The sequence below is a fragment of the Salvelinus fontinalis genome, chromosome 6, assembly GCF_029448725.1.
Source record: "Salvelinus fontinalis isolate EN_2023a chromosome 6, ASM2944872v1, whole genome shotgun sequence".
NCBI lineage: Eukaryota > Metazoa > Chordata > Actinopteri > Salmoniformes > Salmonidae > Salvelinus > Salvelinus fontinalis.
Window position 1 is genome coordinate 44,187,063 of NC_074670.1, and position 17,088 is coordinate 44,204,150.

General features: G+C 46.4%; 1 protein-coding gene across 2 annotated transcripts in view; it reads right to left on the reverse strand.

Annotated features, from left to right (window-relative positions):
* The window catches only part of slit3 (slit homolog 3 (Drosophila)), a 202,339-nt gene that overhangs the window by 72,829 nt on the left and 112,422 nt on the right, over positions 1 to 17,088 (reverse strand). For both annotated transcript variants that reach the window (XM_055926547.1, XM_055926546.1), the window contains exon 5: positions 4,928 to 4,999. In XM_055926547.1, the coding sequence (XP_055782522.1) occupies positions 4,928 to 4,999 (72 nt within the window). The remainder of the gene's footprint in view (positions 1 to 4,927; positions 5,000 to 17,088) is intronic.

The window sequence follows — 17,088 nt, forward strand, 5'->3', positions numbered from 1 at the left end:
TCGCAACGCCATAAACTCGGTGTCGTTTACTGGGTAACACGCCAACGTTTCGGCGCCACTGTGCCTTCTATCACGTGAAACCTGACAAACCTAAAGGGAGGAGGAGAGCACGATCAAAGCTTTTTTTGTTCTTTCGACCCTTTACCTCTAGTTTCCATTTTAGGAAACATCTTGAAGACGTACTGAGTACAATGCCTGGCTCTGCTCAGCTCGCACTCTCTGGGCTCTAAACAATCATCGTATCATGAGAGATTATTTCTGTTGTCTGACAGCTTAGTGCACTTGGCTCCCTTCGAGGGATCGTAGGGCCACTATCAATCCCATGTACAGTATAGGGCGGGAGGATAGCTGTGTGTGTGTGTGTGTGTGTGTGTGTGTGTGTGTGTGTGTGTGTGTGTGTGTGTGTGTGTGTGTGTGTGTGTGTGTGTGTGTGTGTGTGTGTGTGTGTGTGTGTGTGTGTGTGTGTGTGCGTACACATTACGTGTGTATGTGTAATGGGTGTTATGTGGGGGGAATGAGAGTACCACATTTTATTTCCTTCCATCTAATTACGTTGGCCTTTAATCATCCCAGTCATAAGCAGTATTGGCAGTTTGATGCTTCTGCATTCCCAGCCCCATATGGAGGAATTTGAAAATAGGAGAGAGATACAGAGAGAGAGTAGAGAAAGAGAAAGATACAGAGAGAGAGAGAGCGAGTAGAGAGATACAGAGAGAGAGAGAGAGAGAGTAGAGAGATAGAGAGAGTGAGATACAGAGAGAGAGAGAGAGAGAGAGTAGAGAGATAGAGAGAGTGAGATACAGAGAGAGAAGAGAGATAGAGAGAGAGAGAGTAGAGAGAGAGAGAGACAAAGACAGAGACAGAGACAGAGAGAGAGAGATAGAGAGAGTGAGATACAGAGAGAGAGAAGAGAGAGTAGATAGATAGAGAGAGAGAGTAAGATACAGAGAGAGAGAAGAGAGAGTAGAGAGATAGAGAGAGAGAGAGAGAGAGAGAGAGAGAGAGAGAGAGAGAGTAGAGAGAGAGGGAAAGAGAGATACAGAGAGAGAGTAGAGAGAGAGAGGGAAAGAGAGGGTAGAGAGTAGAGAGAGAGGGAGAGGGGAGCAGTCCTTAACAGTACCGACCCACTCAGACCAGCCCTATTCATCTGTCACGGGGAACTATGGAGCAGGATGCTAAACCAGCAGCCACAAACCTCCCAATTAATTTGGGGACCCGGTTGATCGACGTTCATCAGCTAAGACAACAGGAAGTGAATGAGAGGATCCGTCTCTGTGGTGGAGGGAGCGTGGAGCGCGGTGGAGGCGGCTGCCCGGAGCTGGAGTCCCTAACAGACAGGGTCGGCATCGCAAAATGGCACCCTATTCTCTATATAGTTCAGGGAATAGGGTGCCATTCGGGACACAGCCTTATAGAGGCTACTCCGCTGTCACTGGGCTGGGCTGAACTGGACTGAAGGGCTTCAGGAGGAAGGGATGGAAAGATGGAGATAAATCACACAGCCAATCCACAGCTAGCTACCGTGTCCCGATTAGCACAGCTAGAGGGCAGCACAGACAGTAGCTAGCCAGTGTCCTTCTGTGGATGGACGTGGACACAAGGCCTAAAGACTCTCTCTACTAATACTGTGTGTACTTGGACAAAGGGGACACTGCAGAACCCTTCTGTACGTGAGAGCCCAGTAGTCTAGGAGCTGTGCGTTGCAGCTGTGTGTTGGTGTCCGTAGCGTGGTTCAGTGGGCAGAGGCCTGGGTACAGCGGTACAGTGTGCCCGCGGTGCTTATAGTGTCGTGTGGTGGCGCGGTCTGGTAAGCTGCGCCAGAAGCAGTCGGCGAGCTGCGGACACAGCATTCTGGGTAGGGGAACATGGAGTGAAAGACAGAGGTGGAGGGTGGGGGGGGGGGGGGGGGGGTTATGAGTTATGCACATGCATTGTTTCCCCAACCAGCTGCAGAGCTGGACTCTCAATCACACCTTGCATTTAGTTGATATAGCATTAGTGAGGCCGCAGTGTTTAGAACCAGAGGGATGTCAATGCACTGGTCTCATATATGGCAATAACTCACTGTCAGCCCAGCCCAGTGGAGGTTTGGTTTGCTGGCTGACAGAACTCTCTATACTGCCACTATCGCAACATAATGTCTATGTTATGTGCAGATAACCTTATAAGACCTACAGTGGGCAGCCATTTTGTTGCTGATGGACAACACTGTGGATTGGCCGATTGTGTGTCGGATAGACGGATACAGAAGTCAGTCAGCAGCGTGTGTGTGTGTCGAGCTGACACTTAACTGAAGCCAGCCAAGGGCGGCAGGCCCAGAAACCCCAGATAAAGATCCTGTCTGCTCTGACATATACAGATTTGTGACAAATTTGTCTCATTTGTTGAGAGAGCAGATTAGAGTAACAACCTCTGCCAGTTTCTTGGCAGTTTTTTTTTTTAAAGGAAAAGAAAGGCAATCTGATAGCTGAGGGAAATGAATGCCACTCCAGTTTTCAGTAGCCAATAAAGCTTTCTCCGGGACATCAGGGTTGGGATTACGAGTGTGGGGAGAGCGGTGTGTCCCTACTTCTGTAGCGCAGTACAAAAGGAGGGCATTAGGAGAAAGAGGGGAGAGCATATGAGAAAATCAATGCAATGGCCAACTGGGACCTGTCAGGGTTTTACTTTGGGAGGAAAATGGAGGGTTGGACTGTTTCGGCAATTAAATCAGGAGTCACCTTGCTGTGCTGTGCTGGGGCTGGGGCGGAGGTGCCTGAGGAGGATTGGGAGGGGGGGGGGGGGGTGACGGATGGGGGTTACTAAAGAGTCTCAGGCAACCAGTCACTGTCTCCCTTCCTCCCTGTCTCCTGTGTGCTCTGCAAACAGCTGAAGGACTGTGCTAAATGCTCCAACCCGGCGACGAGGCTGCTGGGATTGCCCGTCCCTCTCTCCTTTCTCTTTTACTCTTCTCTTTCACTCCTCTCTCCCTCTCTCGCTCTCTTTGATGAGTAATGAGCAGCTCGCTCTCCATTCATCAACCGTTTCAGGGAACGGAGTGTGTGTTTTTTTTGGTTGGGGGGGTGGGTAACACAGGGAGATGGAGGGGCACCTCTCACACACGTTGACCTGTGGAGATGAGTGAGGAGAGAGAGAGAGGGGGTGGGGGGTCTCATCTGGCCAGGGTCAGAGTGGGGGGAGGGAGCTGTGAGTGACACTCTGTTAACTGAATCTGAGAGGGGGAGGGGCAGAGGGCGGTGGAGGGGAGCCTCATTGAGTGGCAGCGGTGCCCTAACACAAACAGACAGGCACTCCACTTATTTTCAAACACAATTACTCTGCCCCGAGCTTTAAAGCCAACCTGGCTGACTGTCGCTCCTCCACGCAGCGCAGTGCATAACATGAACCTCTCTGACTCATGTCCTTAAAGGAGATGCCTTACTTTATCACACTCTCTTTCGGAATAGAAAGCACTGTGTGGCTCTGTTTATCTGGTGGATTGCAGATTATCTATAGCGCCACAGGCAGGGACAGGAGATCTGGTAGGTAATGGAGGCCAGCTGACTCCGGTCTGTCCTTCATTCTCTCTCTCTCTCTCTCTCTCTCTCTCTCTCTCTCTCTCTCTCTCTCTCTCTCTCTCTCTCTCTCTCTCTCTCTCTCTCTCTCTCTCTCTCTCTCTCTCTCTCTCTCTCTCTCTCTCTCTCTCTCTCTCTCTCTCTCTCTCTCTCTCTCTCTCTCTCTCTCTCTCTCTCTCTCTCTCTCTCTCTCTCTCTCTCTCTCTCTCTCTCTCTCTCTCTCTCTCTCTCTCTCTCTCTCTCTAGATGGGGGGGGGACCTGAGTGGGTTCCTGTCAGTCTTTAAAACAACATGCAGCTGCATTCTCATAAAGATAACCAAAAGGTCTGGTTCAAAAAGGCACCTCAGTTCAGCCCGGCAACACTGAGAGGGAGTTTATATAGAAAGACAAGCCAGGTTTCGTTCTATGGATACGTGCCAAAAAAGGCACCCTATTCCCCCATAGGGCTCTGGTCAAAAGTAGTGCACTATTGGGAATATGGTGCCTGTTGGGACGCAGTCTATCACGTGAAAGGGAAAGTGGATGATGATGATGATCGGATAGTGGAGGAAACCACCCAGAACCACCCAGACTGACTTACAACAAAACCCTGGGAAAAGGAACAGACCGAACCTGGCTGATTTACATACTAGCGGTGATCCCTAGCTCCAAACACAGTGGTCGGCCCATTAAGCCTAAACTCAACAACACGTCTCTCTATTAATTGCAGTGAATCATCGATAAGCCCTCCTCTGATTGTCTGATTTGGGGCTGAGTTTTGGGGAATGCAATGTTTATTGTTCTGGGCGACGAATGGCGGCCATTGGCTGGGAATTGCTTTCTCTTTCTCTCTGATATTCTGCCCAAAACCATCACCCGGCAACATGTGTGGGGAAGCGTACGTTGGCGTACAACTGGCTCTGGTCTGGAGATAGGGCGTGTTTAAAAAAAAATCATAATATCATCAGACTCCATGCAAATCAGAAGCAGCATCTCACCACTAATACTGAACTGAGGTAACCATGTGGGTGAATCCTGTCAACGAAATGAAAACAGAAGGCCATCTTACTGTGGCTTGTTAACAACCTGGGTTGTAATTCCCTAAGCAGGAGGAATACATTTGTCAGTGTATTAACGGTGGTGTTACTTATTAGAATCTCATGAATCAATGCATGAATAAATGAATGGACGAATGAATGAATGAATGAACGAACGAATGAATGAATGAATGATCGGACGGGAGACTAGATAATTGTTCCAACAGACCTGAACCCATCTACCTCTGACAAATAACTTTTTCCACACTTGTTTTTCACAGAGAAGCCACGCCAGGTGCTTGTTAAAGTGCTTTCTATATACGGAAGATAGAGGAGGATGGAGTGTGGCTACTTACAGGTTTTTGACAGTTGTGATCCCACGGAAAGCCTTACGAGGAACCGCCTGGATCTGGTTCTCACTGAGGTCTCTGGGGAACACAAGATAAAGACAAAGATGAAATGTTAGGGGGTTGTTTGAAGGCCCAACTCACATTTCAGAGAGGCGAAGCGGTTAAGAACATATGGGCATTCTGGAGCATTCTGGGGCTCCGGCGTTCTGCTGAGGAGTAATGATAGCCATCCCTTTGAAGTCTAAAATCAAATTGTTCTACAAACCATAAACGTCATATCTTCCCTTTCCTCTCTTCTTGCCCTCTCAGATCCACCTCTCTCTCCCTCTTCTGTGTGTGTGTGTGTGTGTGTGTGTGTGTGTGTGTGTGTGTGTGTGTGTGTGTGTGTGTGTGTGTGTGTGTGTGTGTGTGTGTGTGTGTGTGTGTGTGTGTGCGCGTTTTTAATGTAAAACATTTCAACATTTTTATCTCAAGTAGAAGAACCCTTCAATAGGGTTCCATTATTCTCCAGGAGAAATGAAGCAATCACATTGGGTTTGAGTAACTTGAGAACGCATACAAACTAAGACACGGCAGCATTATAATCCTGACAGTTTTCCTTCTCCCTCTATGCATTCGGTCATGAGCCAGATGATTTTGGACATGTCACAATGGTTTTGCCTAACTTTATTAAGCTTGTTTGTTTGTAGATGCTTGTCGGGCAAACATCATTTTGAAAAGCAAAATGCAATTACTGGGCAGGGAGGAAACAAATGAGATATGGAATATCTGGGGGGATAATCAGGGTGTCTGTCTCCCAGTCATGTCTGCTCCACATAACAGAGAGAGACCACCGGTGGGTTTAACCCGACTGCTCCACTAAGGCAGTTATTTATCTTACAGCTTGTCCTTGTGGTAAAAATGATGTGGGTAAAACGAAGCGCGAATTGAAAATACGAATCTCGGAGCGTCGCAGCACCATTAGGTGCAAAAACTCGACGTACGGTACACACTTTTTGGAAGCGAACCACTCGATTTCGTTCGGCATCGAACACGTCACCCTCCCCAAGGTCAGGGGGTGACCTCAACAATTTATTGTTAAAACGAGAGGTTGCCTGGATCTCTAATTTAAAGACACCTGCTCCGTTCGGTCTCAACGTAGACTTTGATCTGAAGCCATTCTTGTGATAATTGTGATTTTGCTATTGTAAATGTTCATAGACCTATATAGCCAAATTGTATCTATGATCGTATGCTATCCATTTACTGTATGTTCTCTTTATATCTGTAAATTTACCAAATGATATGATTACAGACACCTGTGTGTGTCCTTTGACACTATATAAACTAGTGACCCGCAGTGTTTGTCATTATACCCTGATGAGGACATCTTGTCTGTCGAAACATTGGTTATTAAATGATTGCATCTGAGCTCCTAGAGTGTGCGGCTCTCCTTTTATTGTGTTCTACTCCGTGTTCTACTCCGTGTTCTACTCCGCCCGCCTGCACCTCGCCTAAACAGGTGTGAGTTTCTTTCACCTCCAGCTTAACACTGTGGACTTCTGCCAGCCCATGTTCTCACTCACTCTCTCTCACTCACTCACTCACTCACTCACTCACTCACCCCTTCACTCACTCACTCACTCACTCACTCACTCACTCACTCACTCACTCACTCACTCACTCACTCACTCACTCACTCCTTCACCCCTTCACTCACTCACTCACTCACTCACTCACTCACTCCCTCCTTCACCCCTTCACTCACTCACTCACTAACTCACTCACTCACTCACTCACTCACTCACTCACTCACTCAGCAGGATCAATAAGTTGACCCCCAAACACAATGGTCGGCCTAACCTAACCTCTCTCCTTCTTCCTTCTGGCAGCCTATAATTATGAATTAACCAGAGTATTGCCAGCCATTTCCTCTCAGGATATTATAATAACACCATTAATTGGGTACCCCTCCCCCCCCACCTTCAATTACAATTTGGTGTATGTTATTAAATGGGAGCCCAATCAAGTTGTATTAGTGCCAGAAATCTTAATTAGTGTGTTCTAATATACAGCTTCAACCTGAGTCCAGCTTTATTGTTCCTGACGTTTTCAATAGCCTTGCATTCTTTGGCCAGGGCCTTTGTTTGAAAAGAGATGCAACAATCTCCATTACCTCCTTGAGTTGATCTAAACAGCATGGGCTTTTGTGTATCTTTGACTCAAACTATCTGCGATGTACAACGAAGGCAAACATTTGAACGAGCGTAACTCATAATGAGCCACTTTAACATGCAGCACAGACGGAAAATGTATTCCGTGTTTATACCTCCGACACATTGGGTAAGAATGCATATTTCCTCCGACTGCTTTACCCATTGCACTCACTCTGACGTCGACGGCATAGATGCAAAAGAATACTTTATTTGGTATTTTCTTTCTCCCATTTTTGATTCTTCTTTTAGTCTCTTTTGTTTACATTTTTCATGAATGGCGGGCCTCAGGTCCATTATGTCCTCTACGCGCGACAGAGAACGAGAGCCCACGGCTTTTCCCAGTTCTAATAAATGTTTTCTTGTTTTGTTTACTCGGCTGTGTTTTCTCCATCCTACAGAGAGAGAAAAAAATGAAATCATCCAAGCTAAATAAGAACCGTTATGAAATACAATCTCTCTCTCTCTGCGGTTTTGAGCAACCTCAAACCCTCACGCGCGCGCACACAAACACACACACACACGCACACGCACACGCACACACACACACACGCACACACACACACACACACACACACACACACACACACACACACACACACACACACACGCAAAGTGAATGGGATGGGGAAGCACAATCAACAATATGCTGCCACATAAATGGTGTATCTGCCACAACTTTCTGGAGGACATCATAAGTTCTCCCCAAAACATCACAGCAACATGCATGATGTAAATCATATAGATAACATAACATACAACATATTACATGTTCCGCTATCTGTTGAGCAGATGTAGACCTCGCCTACTTAATCTCATCGCTAATGTTCTTTGATATTGGCGAGATACTGCCGCTAATGATCTGGGACAAACATCTGCCCACCAATCCTTGTCGAGCAGCACATTACACCGTGTTCTTGGCAGGCCACGCTGCTTTGTTACATGGTGTATGGATCCTTTGTCTGTATCCTTAGTGTCTCATGTTATTTTAGGTGAGTCAGATCTCCACCTTCAAAAGAGACGAGACTATCATCTGGCTGAAATTGGCTTCCCGCCTCAGAGTTAAAAGGACACGCAGACAACAAACAGTGTAACATCCACACTACCCACCCACTCAAACACACATGCACGCGGAAACACACACACACGCGCGTGTGCGCAAACACACACAAAACAAAAACAGAACACACTCATCCACAAAAGCACAAGCAAACACACTCGCGCGGACACACATTTTGGAGTGGGGGAGGAGAGCGGGAGTGCATCGGTCTCCTGACACTGACAATCTGCTTGCAAATTTCGTTAACTTGATTTTCCTTTCACCCTCCTCTTTCTGACTCGCAGGATGGCTGCTATAAATCTCCTATTGATTCCATTAAAGCCTCACATGTCCAGACAAGCTGGCAGCGCAAAAACATATTACTGATAAAAGCCTAGCAACACACTCAAGGATATCTTATGCACGCTACAAGGAGGAGCCGTCCTCGTAGCGGGCAAACACACGCACGCGTACACACTGCATAAACACAAAAAGAGAAAGACGTTTGGGATTTACTGGTAAACGTGATCCAAGTTTATTCAATTCAATTTTCTCAACAGACGCTGCAAAATAATGAATGGCATGGCAACACAATTCGGGTTTCTATTTTTAGTTATCGCGGCCTCTCCCTTCACTGAAGATGAGAGGGAAAGCGAGAGGGACAGTGAGATGAGGAAAAGCACCATTTCAATTGAAATTGAAATACATGGAAAGTGGAAAACGACTCATAACCTCAAACCATCATCAACACGCTTGTCCCGATCATATTATTTACTACCGTAGTCAAAACAGACATATGTCCCTCTTCATAACCCTTATTTACGGCATGCTGCCATAAAGAGAGGATATATACACCCGGTTGTTGATTCCATACCGCTGACTGGTCTGCTACCTGCCTATCTAGGGTACCTATCAAACAGAACAGAACAGAACGGGAGGGGTGTGCTATCTCGGGCTTGTTGCTCTCGGCAGAGCTATTATCTGCATGCCAAATTTCATTTCCAGCTAGGCTCGTCAGTAGCTTTCTGTTGCCTGCAAGCCACACAAACAACATCCACATCCCAATCCAGCCCACCACCACGCCACCCCAGCAGGCCCCAGACCAATCCAGTCCAGGCCCATACTAATCCAGTCCAGGCCCAGACCCCCTCTCTGGGCACAGTTAGTGGCAACGTCCCAAATGGAACCCTATTTCCTGTACCCAAAGCGCTCTGGTCAAAAGAAAAGAATTTGGGATACACCCAGTGACCTACTGTACCAGTGCAGCAGGAGGAGGGAAGATGGGAGATGAGGATGAGACCAAAGGCTCCCTCCCAGCTATTTCTGTCTCTGATATTAGATTACATTATTCATTTGAAATAAATGACACTAACCAGGTCAACCCCCATTGCTTTTATATTACATTTACCCCCTCCTCCCATATACCCCCAGCTCCAGGGAGGACAGACAGTTCAACATGTGAACCTAGAGTGGCGGGAATGGAATGGAGTGGAAGCCACCGCAGGGCTCGTTAGTGTTTATCACAACACTCTGACTGGTGTCCTCCGTCACCCCTCTTTCCTGTCAGGGAAACATAAACCGGGAGCTCCGTAACATGAGAAGCCATTATATGATTGCATACGTTGAGTGTACAAAACATTAGGAACACCATCCTAATATTGAGTTGCACCCGCCTTTGCCCTCAGAACAGCCTCAATTCGTCGGGGCATGGACTCAACATGGCGTCGAAAGCTTTCCACAGGGATGCTGGCCCATGTTGACTCCAATGCTTCCCACAGGGAAACTGTTGAGTGTGAAAAACCCAGCAGCGTTGCAGTTCTTGACACACTCAAACCGGTGCACCTGGCACCTACAACCATACCCCGTTCAAAGGCACTTACATCTTTTATCTTGCCCATTCCCCCTCTGAATGGCACATATACACAATCAATGTCTCAAATTAACCTGTCTCCTCCCCTTCACATACACTGATTGAAGTGGATTTAACAAGTGACTTCAATAAGGGATCATAGCTTTCACCTGGATTCACCTAGTCAGTCTATGTCATATCATGTTACTAATGTTTTGTACACTCAGTGTATATAACCCACACAGGCCCGTTTGGCCCCAGGTTGATTGGGGCAGGGGAGCGTATATGTATCAGGGAGGCATATTTGTTTGATTTCACATATCCATGATGTCGGGACACATTACCGGTGGCTGGCACTAGCGAGAGCTGACAGGGTTAAGACAGCGTCTAGGCGCCTGCCAGGCCGCCGCTCCCCTCAGACGCCCAGCCCAGCCCAGACCCAACGAAGCTGCCTGCCTTATGAGATGCACATTTCAGTTTTCTTTCATTTCTTTCATTAGAGAGGGGGAAAAAAACAGCAATAACGGGGTAGAGAGAGGACCCCAGAGGGGCTGGGGATGGGGGAGCGTTTTTTGTTTTATGAAACCCGAGACGTCTTCAGCGGCTGAATCGGCTGACTCCGTGCAACTGCGGGCTCCGCCAGGCCCGTCTCCATTAGGGTACTATCGCCAATGAGGTGTGCTCTCTTGTGTCACAGTCCCCATTTGCTTCTGTTATAAGAGGCAGGCTCTCTCACCCTCTCTGGGGAGATGTAACATTATTCAATATAGATATATAAAGAGTATAATGCATATTGAACAGTGGGTGGCTCATATTTCAGTGTTTTACAACCCGGGTAATGGTGATGATGGGGTAGAGAGAGGAGGAGTGTGTTCTCTCTATGCTGCAGCGGTGTGCTCGGACTGCAGTGAACGACTGGGAAGTATCGGTATTGGTTTACAGCCACTTTTGAAAAATGGAGACAAATTAAAAATGCTATGGATTTCTCCCCTCCTCCAAAGGCTTTAAAGTCTAATTGGCTTTCAGGACGACAGTAGCTCTTAATTAGGTTGGAGCATGAAGGAGTGTTTTCACGGGGATGATGGGATGGCGCAGGCAGGTGGAAGGGTGGATGGACTGTGTGACGGGGAGCTACTATGGTCAGATGGACGCCTCTTAGTTTCAGCATGGAGCTCGGGTCTGGACATCCGTCTTCCACACAAAGACACAAGCCCTGGAAGACCCGATCAGGCCATTCACTCTCTAGTCTATCCAGTCATTCGGCTTGAATTGTGGTTCCCCACTTCACTTTTACACTGAATTCTATCTCGTAAATAGAGGGGGCCTCATAGTTTAGACATGACATACACGCAGGAGGTGGCAAAGTCCCAGGCAGGAACCACACGACACACTGGGTTTGGTCACGTCGATCTGTGCCTCACAATTAACATCTAGCTGGACCATCATGTCTCTTTTCCCGCTGCTGCAAATTTCGTCTTGAGGTTGGCATGTCTGGCAGAAGGAACAGAGAGCTTGATTGTTACTCTCTCCTGGCTGACATTTAAAGAAGATTATGGATACGTTTGAGGCTGTATTATAAGCACAAAGGGATGGGAGGGATGAATGCAAATGTAAAGGACATGTACCGTACTTGTAGTTTAAAAAATGTTCGCCCTCCACACTTAACCCTCCACTGCGGTGACGACAACGACAACACAGGCTACCGGGATTCTACTAGCGATGTGGAATTGGGTTAATTAAAGAACAAGATTGTGAGTGCAGGTGTGTGTGGTTGTGTGTGTGCTTGTGACAGAGAGAGAGAGAGAGAGAGATAAAGCAAAGGACATGAAAGTTGGGGCATCCGTGCCGGTTGATCATCCTTGGCAGGCCTCTGTCCTCGGCTTTGTATTCAGCTCCAGCCGTTTAACTCCTCTGCCCTTGCTTAGTGTCTTACATCTACCCCAAAGACTCCTTGATTTAATTAACTCGCTGCTTTATGAATAAAAATATTCCACTATTGATCATCCTGGCTGAGAGCTGACGCAGGCTAAAGTGGGACAGCTATTCGGTTCATTACACCGCCACCGTCGTCCTCCATCCCGCATTTTTTCTGACGCATAATTTTTGAAAAATAGGAAGCTTCTAAATCATCGTAAATGGTCTCAAACACTCCCTTGGGTGCTCCAAGCTCTCTGCTTAAGATTTCACATTCCCTTGCTGCCTCCCAAGAAATAGCGGGTAAATGGAAATAGTTTTTCCCCCTTGTAAGTATCTATTATGTTTAGTTGATACTTTAATTAAATTGGATAGCTTAATGTGATTTATCCTGATCCATACCCTTTATAGTTATAAAAGCCTTTTTGGCTCTGGTTCCAAAAAACGTCAAACAAATTTAGTTGAGTTACTAGAGAGAAAAAAGAGAGAAATAGTTGGAGAGGTTGGGCACACTGGGTCATTTGTTATTGGTTCATTTACTTTAATTTCTTGTGTGCCATTTGCATTAATTCTCTTTCTACTTCGTCCTCTTCTTCGGGACGGAGGGTTTACGATAGATCAGGCTTTCAGGAACATTTATGGTTGCAATAAATTGTCAGTTGTAAGGGATGACGAGACCGCATGAGGACAGAAGATCTGTTTGTCTGTTACGCCAAAGTGATTGGAGAGATGCCCCTGCATAGGCAACTGGGAGGGGTAGACACAACATGGCTGACACCATCGCACTTGGCCACCCAATGGAGAAGGAGTGAACCCCTTACACTACTAAAAAGGGGAACATGTGAGGATAAGATGGCTTTGCTAATCAGATAATGGGATTGAAGGGCTCTTTAGATAAGTGGGAGGGGAGGGACGGGGAGGGGAGGGCTGGTGAAACAGCTGACACCGTGGTTTTCTCTTTATATGCATCTGGGGAGCCTTCAGCACCCATAAATAATACTGAATAGATTAGTAGATTGGGTTTTGGTGCGTGTGTGTGTGTGTGTGTGTGTGTGTGTGTGTGTGTGTGTGTGTGTGTGTGTGTTTGGTGGGTGGGTGGGTGGGTGGGGGGGGTGGGTGGACGGGCTAGAAAGGCAGGAAGGGCAGTAGAAGTTCTAATGCATAGAGATCCTATTCAATTATTCTAATTCCTAATTCTGTGTTTTAATCCATCTCACTGCAGGTCAGGGTTGCCACGGAGACCAAGTGCCATGCTGCTGGAGGTCCAATTAACTTAGAGGAGAGAGGGTGCAGGTGCTGCCGCGGCTGCTCCCGGAGAGTACATTGTGTGGCTGAAGAGAGATAGTAGTCGTGTGTGTGTGTGTGTGTGTGTGTGTGTGTGTGTGTGTGTGTGTGTGTGTGTGTGTGTGTGTGTGTGTGTGTGTGTGTGTGTGTGTGTGTGTGTGTGCGTGCGTGCGTGTGTCAGTGGAGGCTGCTGAGGGGAGGACGCTTCATAATAATGACTGGAACAGAGCGAATGGAATGGCATTAAACACATTGAAAACATTGAAAAGCATGTGTTTGATACCATTCCACCTATTCCGCTCCAGCCACTACCACGAGCCCGTCCTCCCCAATTAAGGTGCCACCAACCTCCTGTGGTGTGTGTGTTTGCGTGTGTGAGTGCACATGTCACACACAGCCTGGTTTAGATAGTGGATTATGTGAGGAGTCTGTGTCTTGGCCACAACACTCCCAAAAGGCATTAGTACTACACTACAGTACTGTACCCAGATCAGATCTGAAGCCCAGATGCACATGGTGATATAGAGCATAGTGCTGAGCGATTAACCAACATGACATTTTTTTTTGGGGGGGGGGGGGTTGTTAAATAACTAATTGACCAATATTGGTTAAATTACTTGAATTCCATTTAATTTGGTTATTTTCTGAGTCCAACGCGCTTTCTCTAGAGAGAAATCAAATTATTCATGAGAGAAATCAAGTCAATAACTATGTAGGACGAAAGCAAATATTCAACCTAGTTCTGCGCAGAAGAGTGGTCATTAACTACAATGACCATAATCCATTGCGCCTGTTTTATCCGGCTCAGAGATGGATCCACTTCTATGTCTGCTAGGTTAGGTTAGATACACACAGACCGCATGAGAGAGGAATGTACACAACACAACAACTAGAGAGAGAGAGAGAGGGATAGAGACTGTTTTTGAAAGTATGCCTTAGTAACTTTGAAGAATTAGTCAAATTATTTTTTCAGACAGCTCTGCAGCATGTTTAGGCGCTAGCCTGGCTAAATAAGATGACTAAAGACAGTACAGTATAGGAAGCACAGAGATAATGTTGTCTGGCTGTTTGGATACTTCCTGAGCAGAGATGAGATGATGACTTTAAGGAATGAAAAATAATAAAATCATCAAATAAAAACTAAATAATATACACAACTGAAATATTTTATTAAACAACTAACTGACCGATGTTGGTTCAATTACTTGAATTGAGTCCAACGCCCTGTAGACACAATCTGTCTACAGTGACCACACACCACATCAAAACCTATAGCCACCATCACCATCTCAATGCCTCAGCAACTCCCGCTGTCCTGCCTGTAAAACCATTGCCGGGCAGGATTCAAAGACACTAACAGCCTTTGAAGGGTGTTTTCATCATTGTAGGGCATCTCTATGAGTGAAACCCGGTGTGTTGTTGGAGAACCAAGAGACCATTCTGAATCAATCCAATGATCCCAATTAGTATAGTCCAATACTAAATGTCTCAAAGAAGCTCCGTTTCACCCTTACTTTCATTTATTAACATATCTGACCATATTTCATTCCTTATAATAGATAATGTTCCTGGTTGAAGACAGGTCGATGGAGGGAGGGATGGATAGAGGGCTGTTTGGTTGTTTCTCGTCATCTAAAACCCCCTAATCTCTTTATAATTACCATAATCCCGTTAGCTGCAGTGAGTGGCTAATGTCAAGGCTAACTGGATAAGAATCCAGGCTGGTCCTGGCAGCCCTCTCTGGCCTTCCTAACTCACACTGAGGCTGAGTCCCAAGTGGCACTCTATTCCCTGCATTGTGCACTACTACTGCACTCTGGTTAAAAGTAGTGGACTGTATGCACTCAGCCAACTAACTACTCAGCCACCGGTTAGCTGTTCAGGCCAAATTGGAGGTGTCTGGATCCAGAAACACAGTGCAGGTAAACAGCGCAGAAAATCCCAGTTTTGTGGTCTCTCTCATTTCGAATTCATGAATTCATAGAATTCACTCAAGATTCTAGTTCACAACTAGTAAGTACACATACAGTTTGGATTAATGCGGGACGCTTTAATAGCTGTAATCAAAACGGCTGATCAGCGTTACTGTTTTAACGGGAAGAAATACAATTATACATCATTCATCTACGCTGAGTGTACAAAACATTAGGAACAGCTTCCTAATATTGAGTTGCAGTCCCCCTTTTTGCCCTCAGATCAGCCTCAATTCCTTGGGGCGTGGACTCTACAGGGTGTCGAAAGCGTTCCACAGGGATGTTGGCACGCGCTTGACTCCAATGCTTCCCACAGTTGTGTCAAGTTAGCTGGATGTCCTTTGGGTGGTGGACCATTCTTGATACACACGGGAAACTGTTGAGCGTGAAAATCCCAGCAGAGTTGCAGTTCTTGACACAAACCGGTGCGCCTGGCACCTACAACCATACCCCATTCAAAGGCACTTAAATATTTGATCTTGCCCATTCACCCTCTGAATGGCACAGATCCACAATCCATGTCTCAATTGTCTCAAGGCTTAAAAATATGTAACCTGTCTCCTCCCCTTCATCTACACTGATTAAAGTGGATTTAACAGGTGACATCAATAAGGGATCATAGCTTTCACCTGGATTCACCTGGTCAGTCATGGAAAGATGTTTTGTACACCCAGTGTATATTTGATGATCACAAATGAAGAAAACCATACAATAGATGTTATTCATTCATTCACGTCCCAACTGTCCATCAACAACAATGATTTAATTCTACCCAGACCGTTTAAAAACCACATTCATGCTATTGTACCACGGAGCTAAAGAGTGATGTAGAGAGAACATTAGAATATGAAAATCCCTCATTCAACCAGGGACAAAAATCAACATGGACAAGAGTGAATTCTCTTCATATCCAATCATGTAATATCACAAATCACTGGCTTTTCTAATTCACGGTGGTTCGCTGGGAGAGCATATGGTGCGGAGGAGAGATGATTTAGTAGAAATTAGAGCTGCTAAGACCACAGTGCCCAGGAGCATTAGACCTAAATCTAATAACAGAGATATGGAGAGAAAGAGGGAGAGCGAGAGGGAGGAAGATAGATAGAGAGGGGGGGTGAGAGAGAGAGTTGCGAGGAGAGAGAGAGACCGAAAGACAAATAGTGAGAGAAAGAGATAAAAAAGAGAGCAAAAAATAATGAAATAAATAGAGGAACGAGGGGGTTGAGTAGGTAGAAAGGAGGGAGTCAGGGATCTCTAGAAAGGTCATAGAGGAAGGTGAGGACAGCAGTAGAGGTCCAGTGAGAAGTTACGTTTCCTGCAGGAAGGCTGTGTTGTTTCTCCCCGTGCACCTTAATTATCCTTCATGTGATTCTAGCAGGGTCAACACCATTCCACCAGCCTGGTCATTAACATGTAACATTACCTGAGAACCAATGAAAATGTACGCACTCACTACTGTAAGTCGCTCTGGATAAGAGCGTCTGCTAAATGGCTAAAAAGTAAAATGTTAATTGCAACCAGAGAACGTGAAAGGAAAGGAGAAATGCTGCAACAACCCGGAGAGAGAGAGATAGAGCGACTGAGAGAACATGGGGCCAGGCCCCCAGGGGCCCCAATCAGTACACAGCTCTGCTATCACATGGTGGGGGGGGGGGGGGGGGGGGGACAAAGCCACACGACCCCAACATGCTAAACCATAAGCCCCTGCTCCTTTCCCCACTTCCCTACAACCACAATATGCACTACTGCTATTGTACAGAAACGCAAACAGTTGACGGCTCCCATTCGTGGATAATTGCCCCAAAACCTGTTAATATGAAAGAGAAGAACAACAATACGCTTTACAAGGCTTTGCTGCTAATTTCGCTCTCCAAGTTTTACCTCACGTCTTTCAACCACCCCCTGGACCGCACACC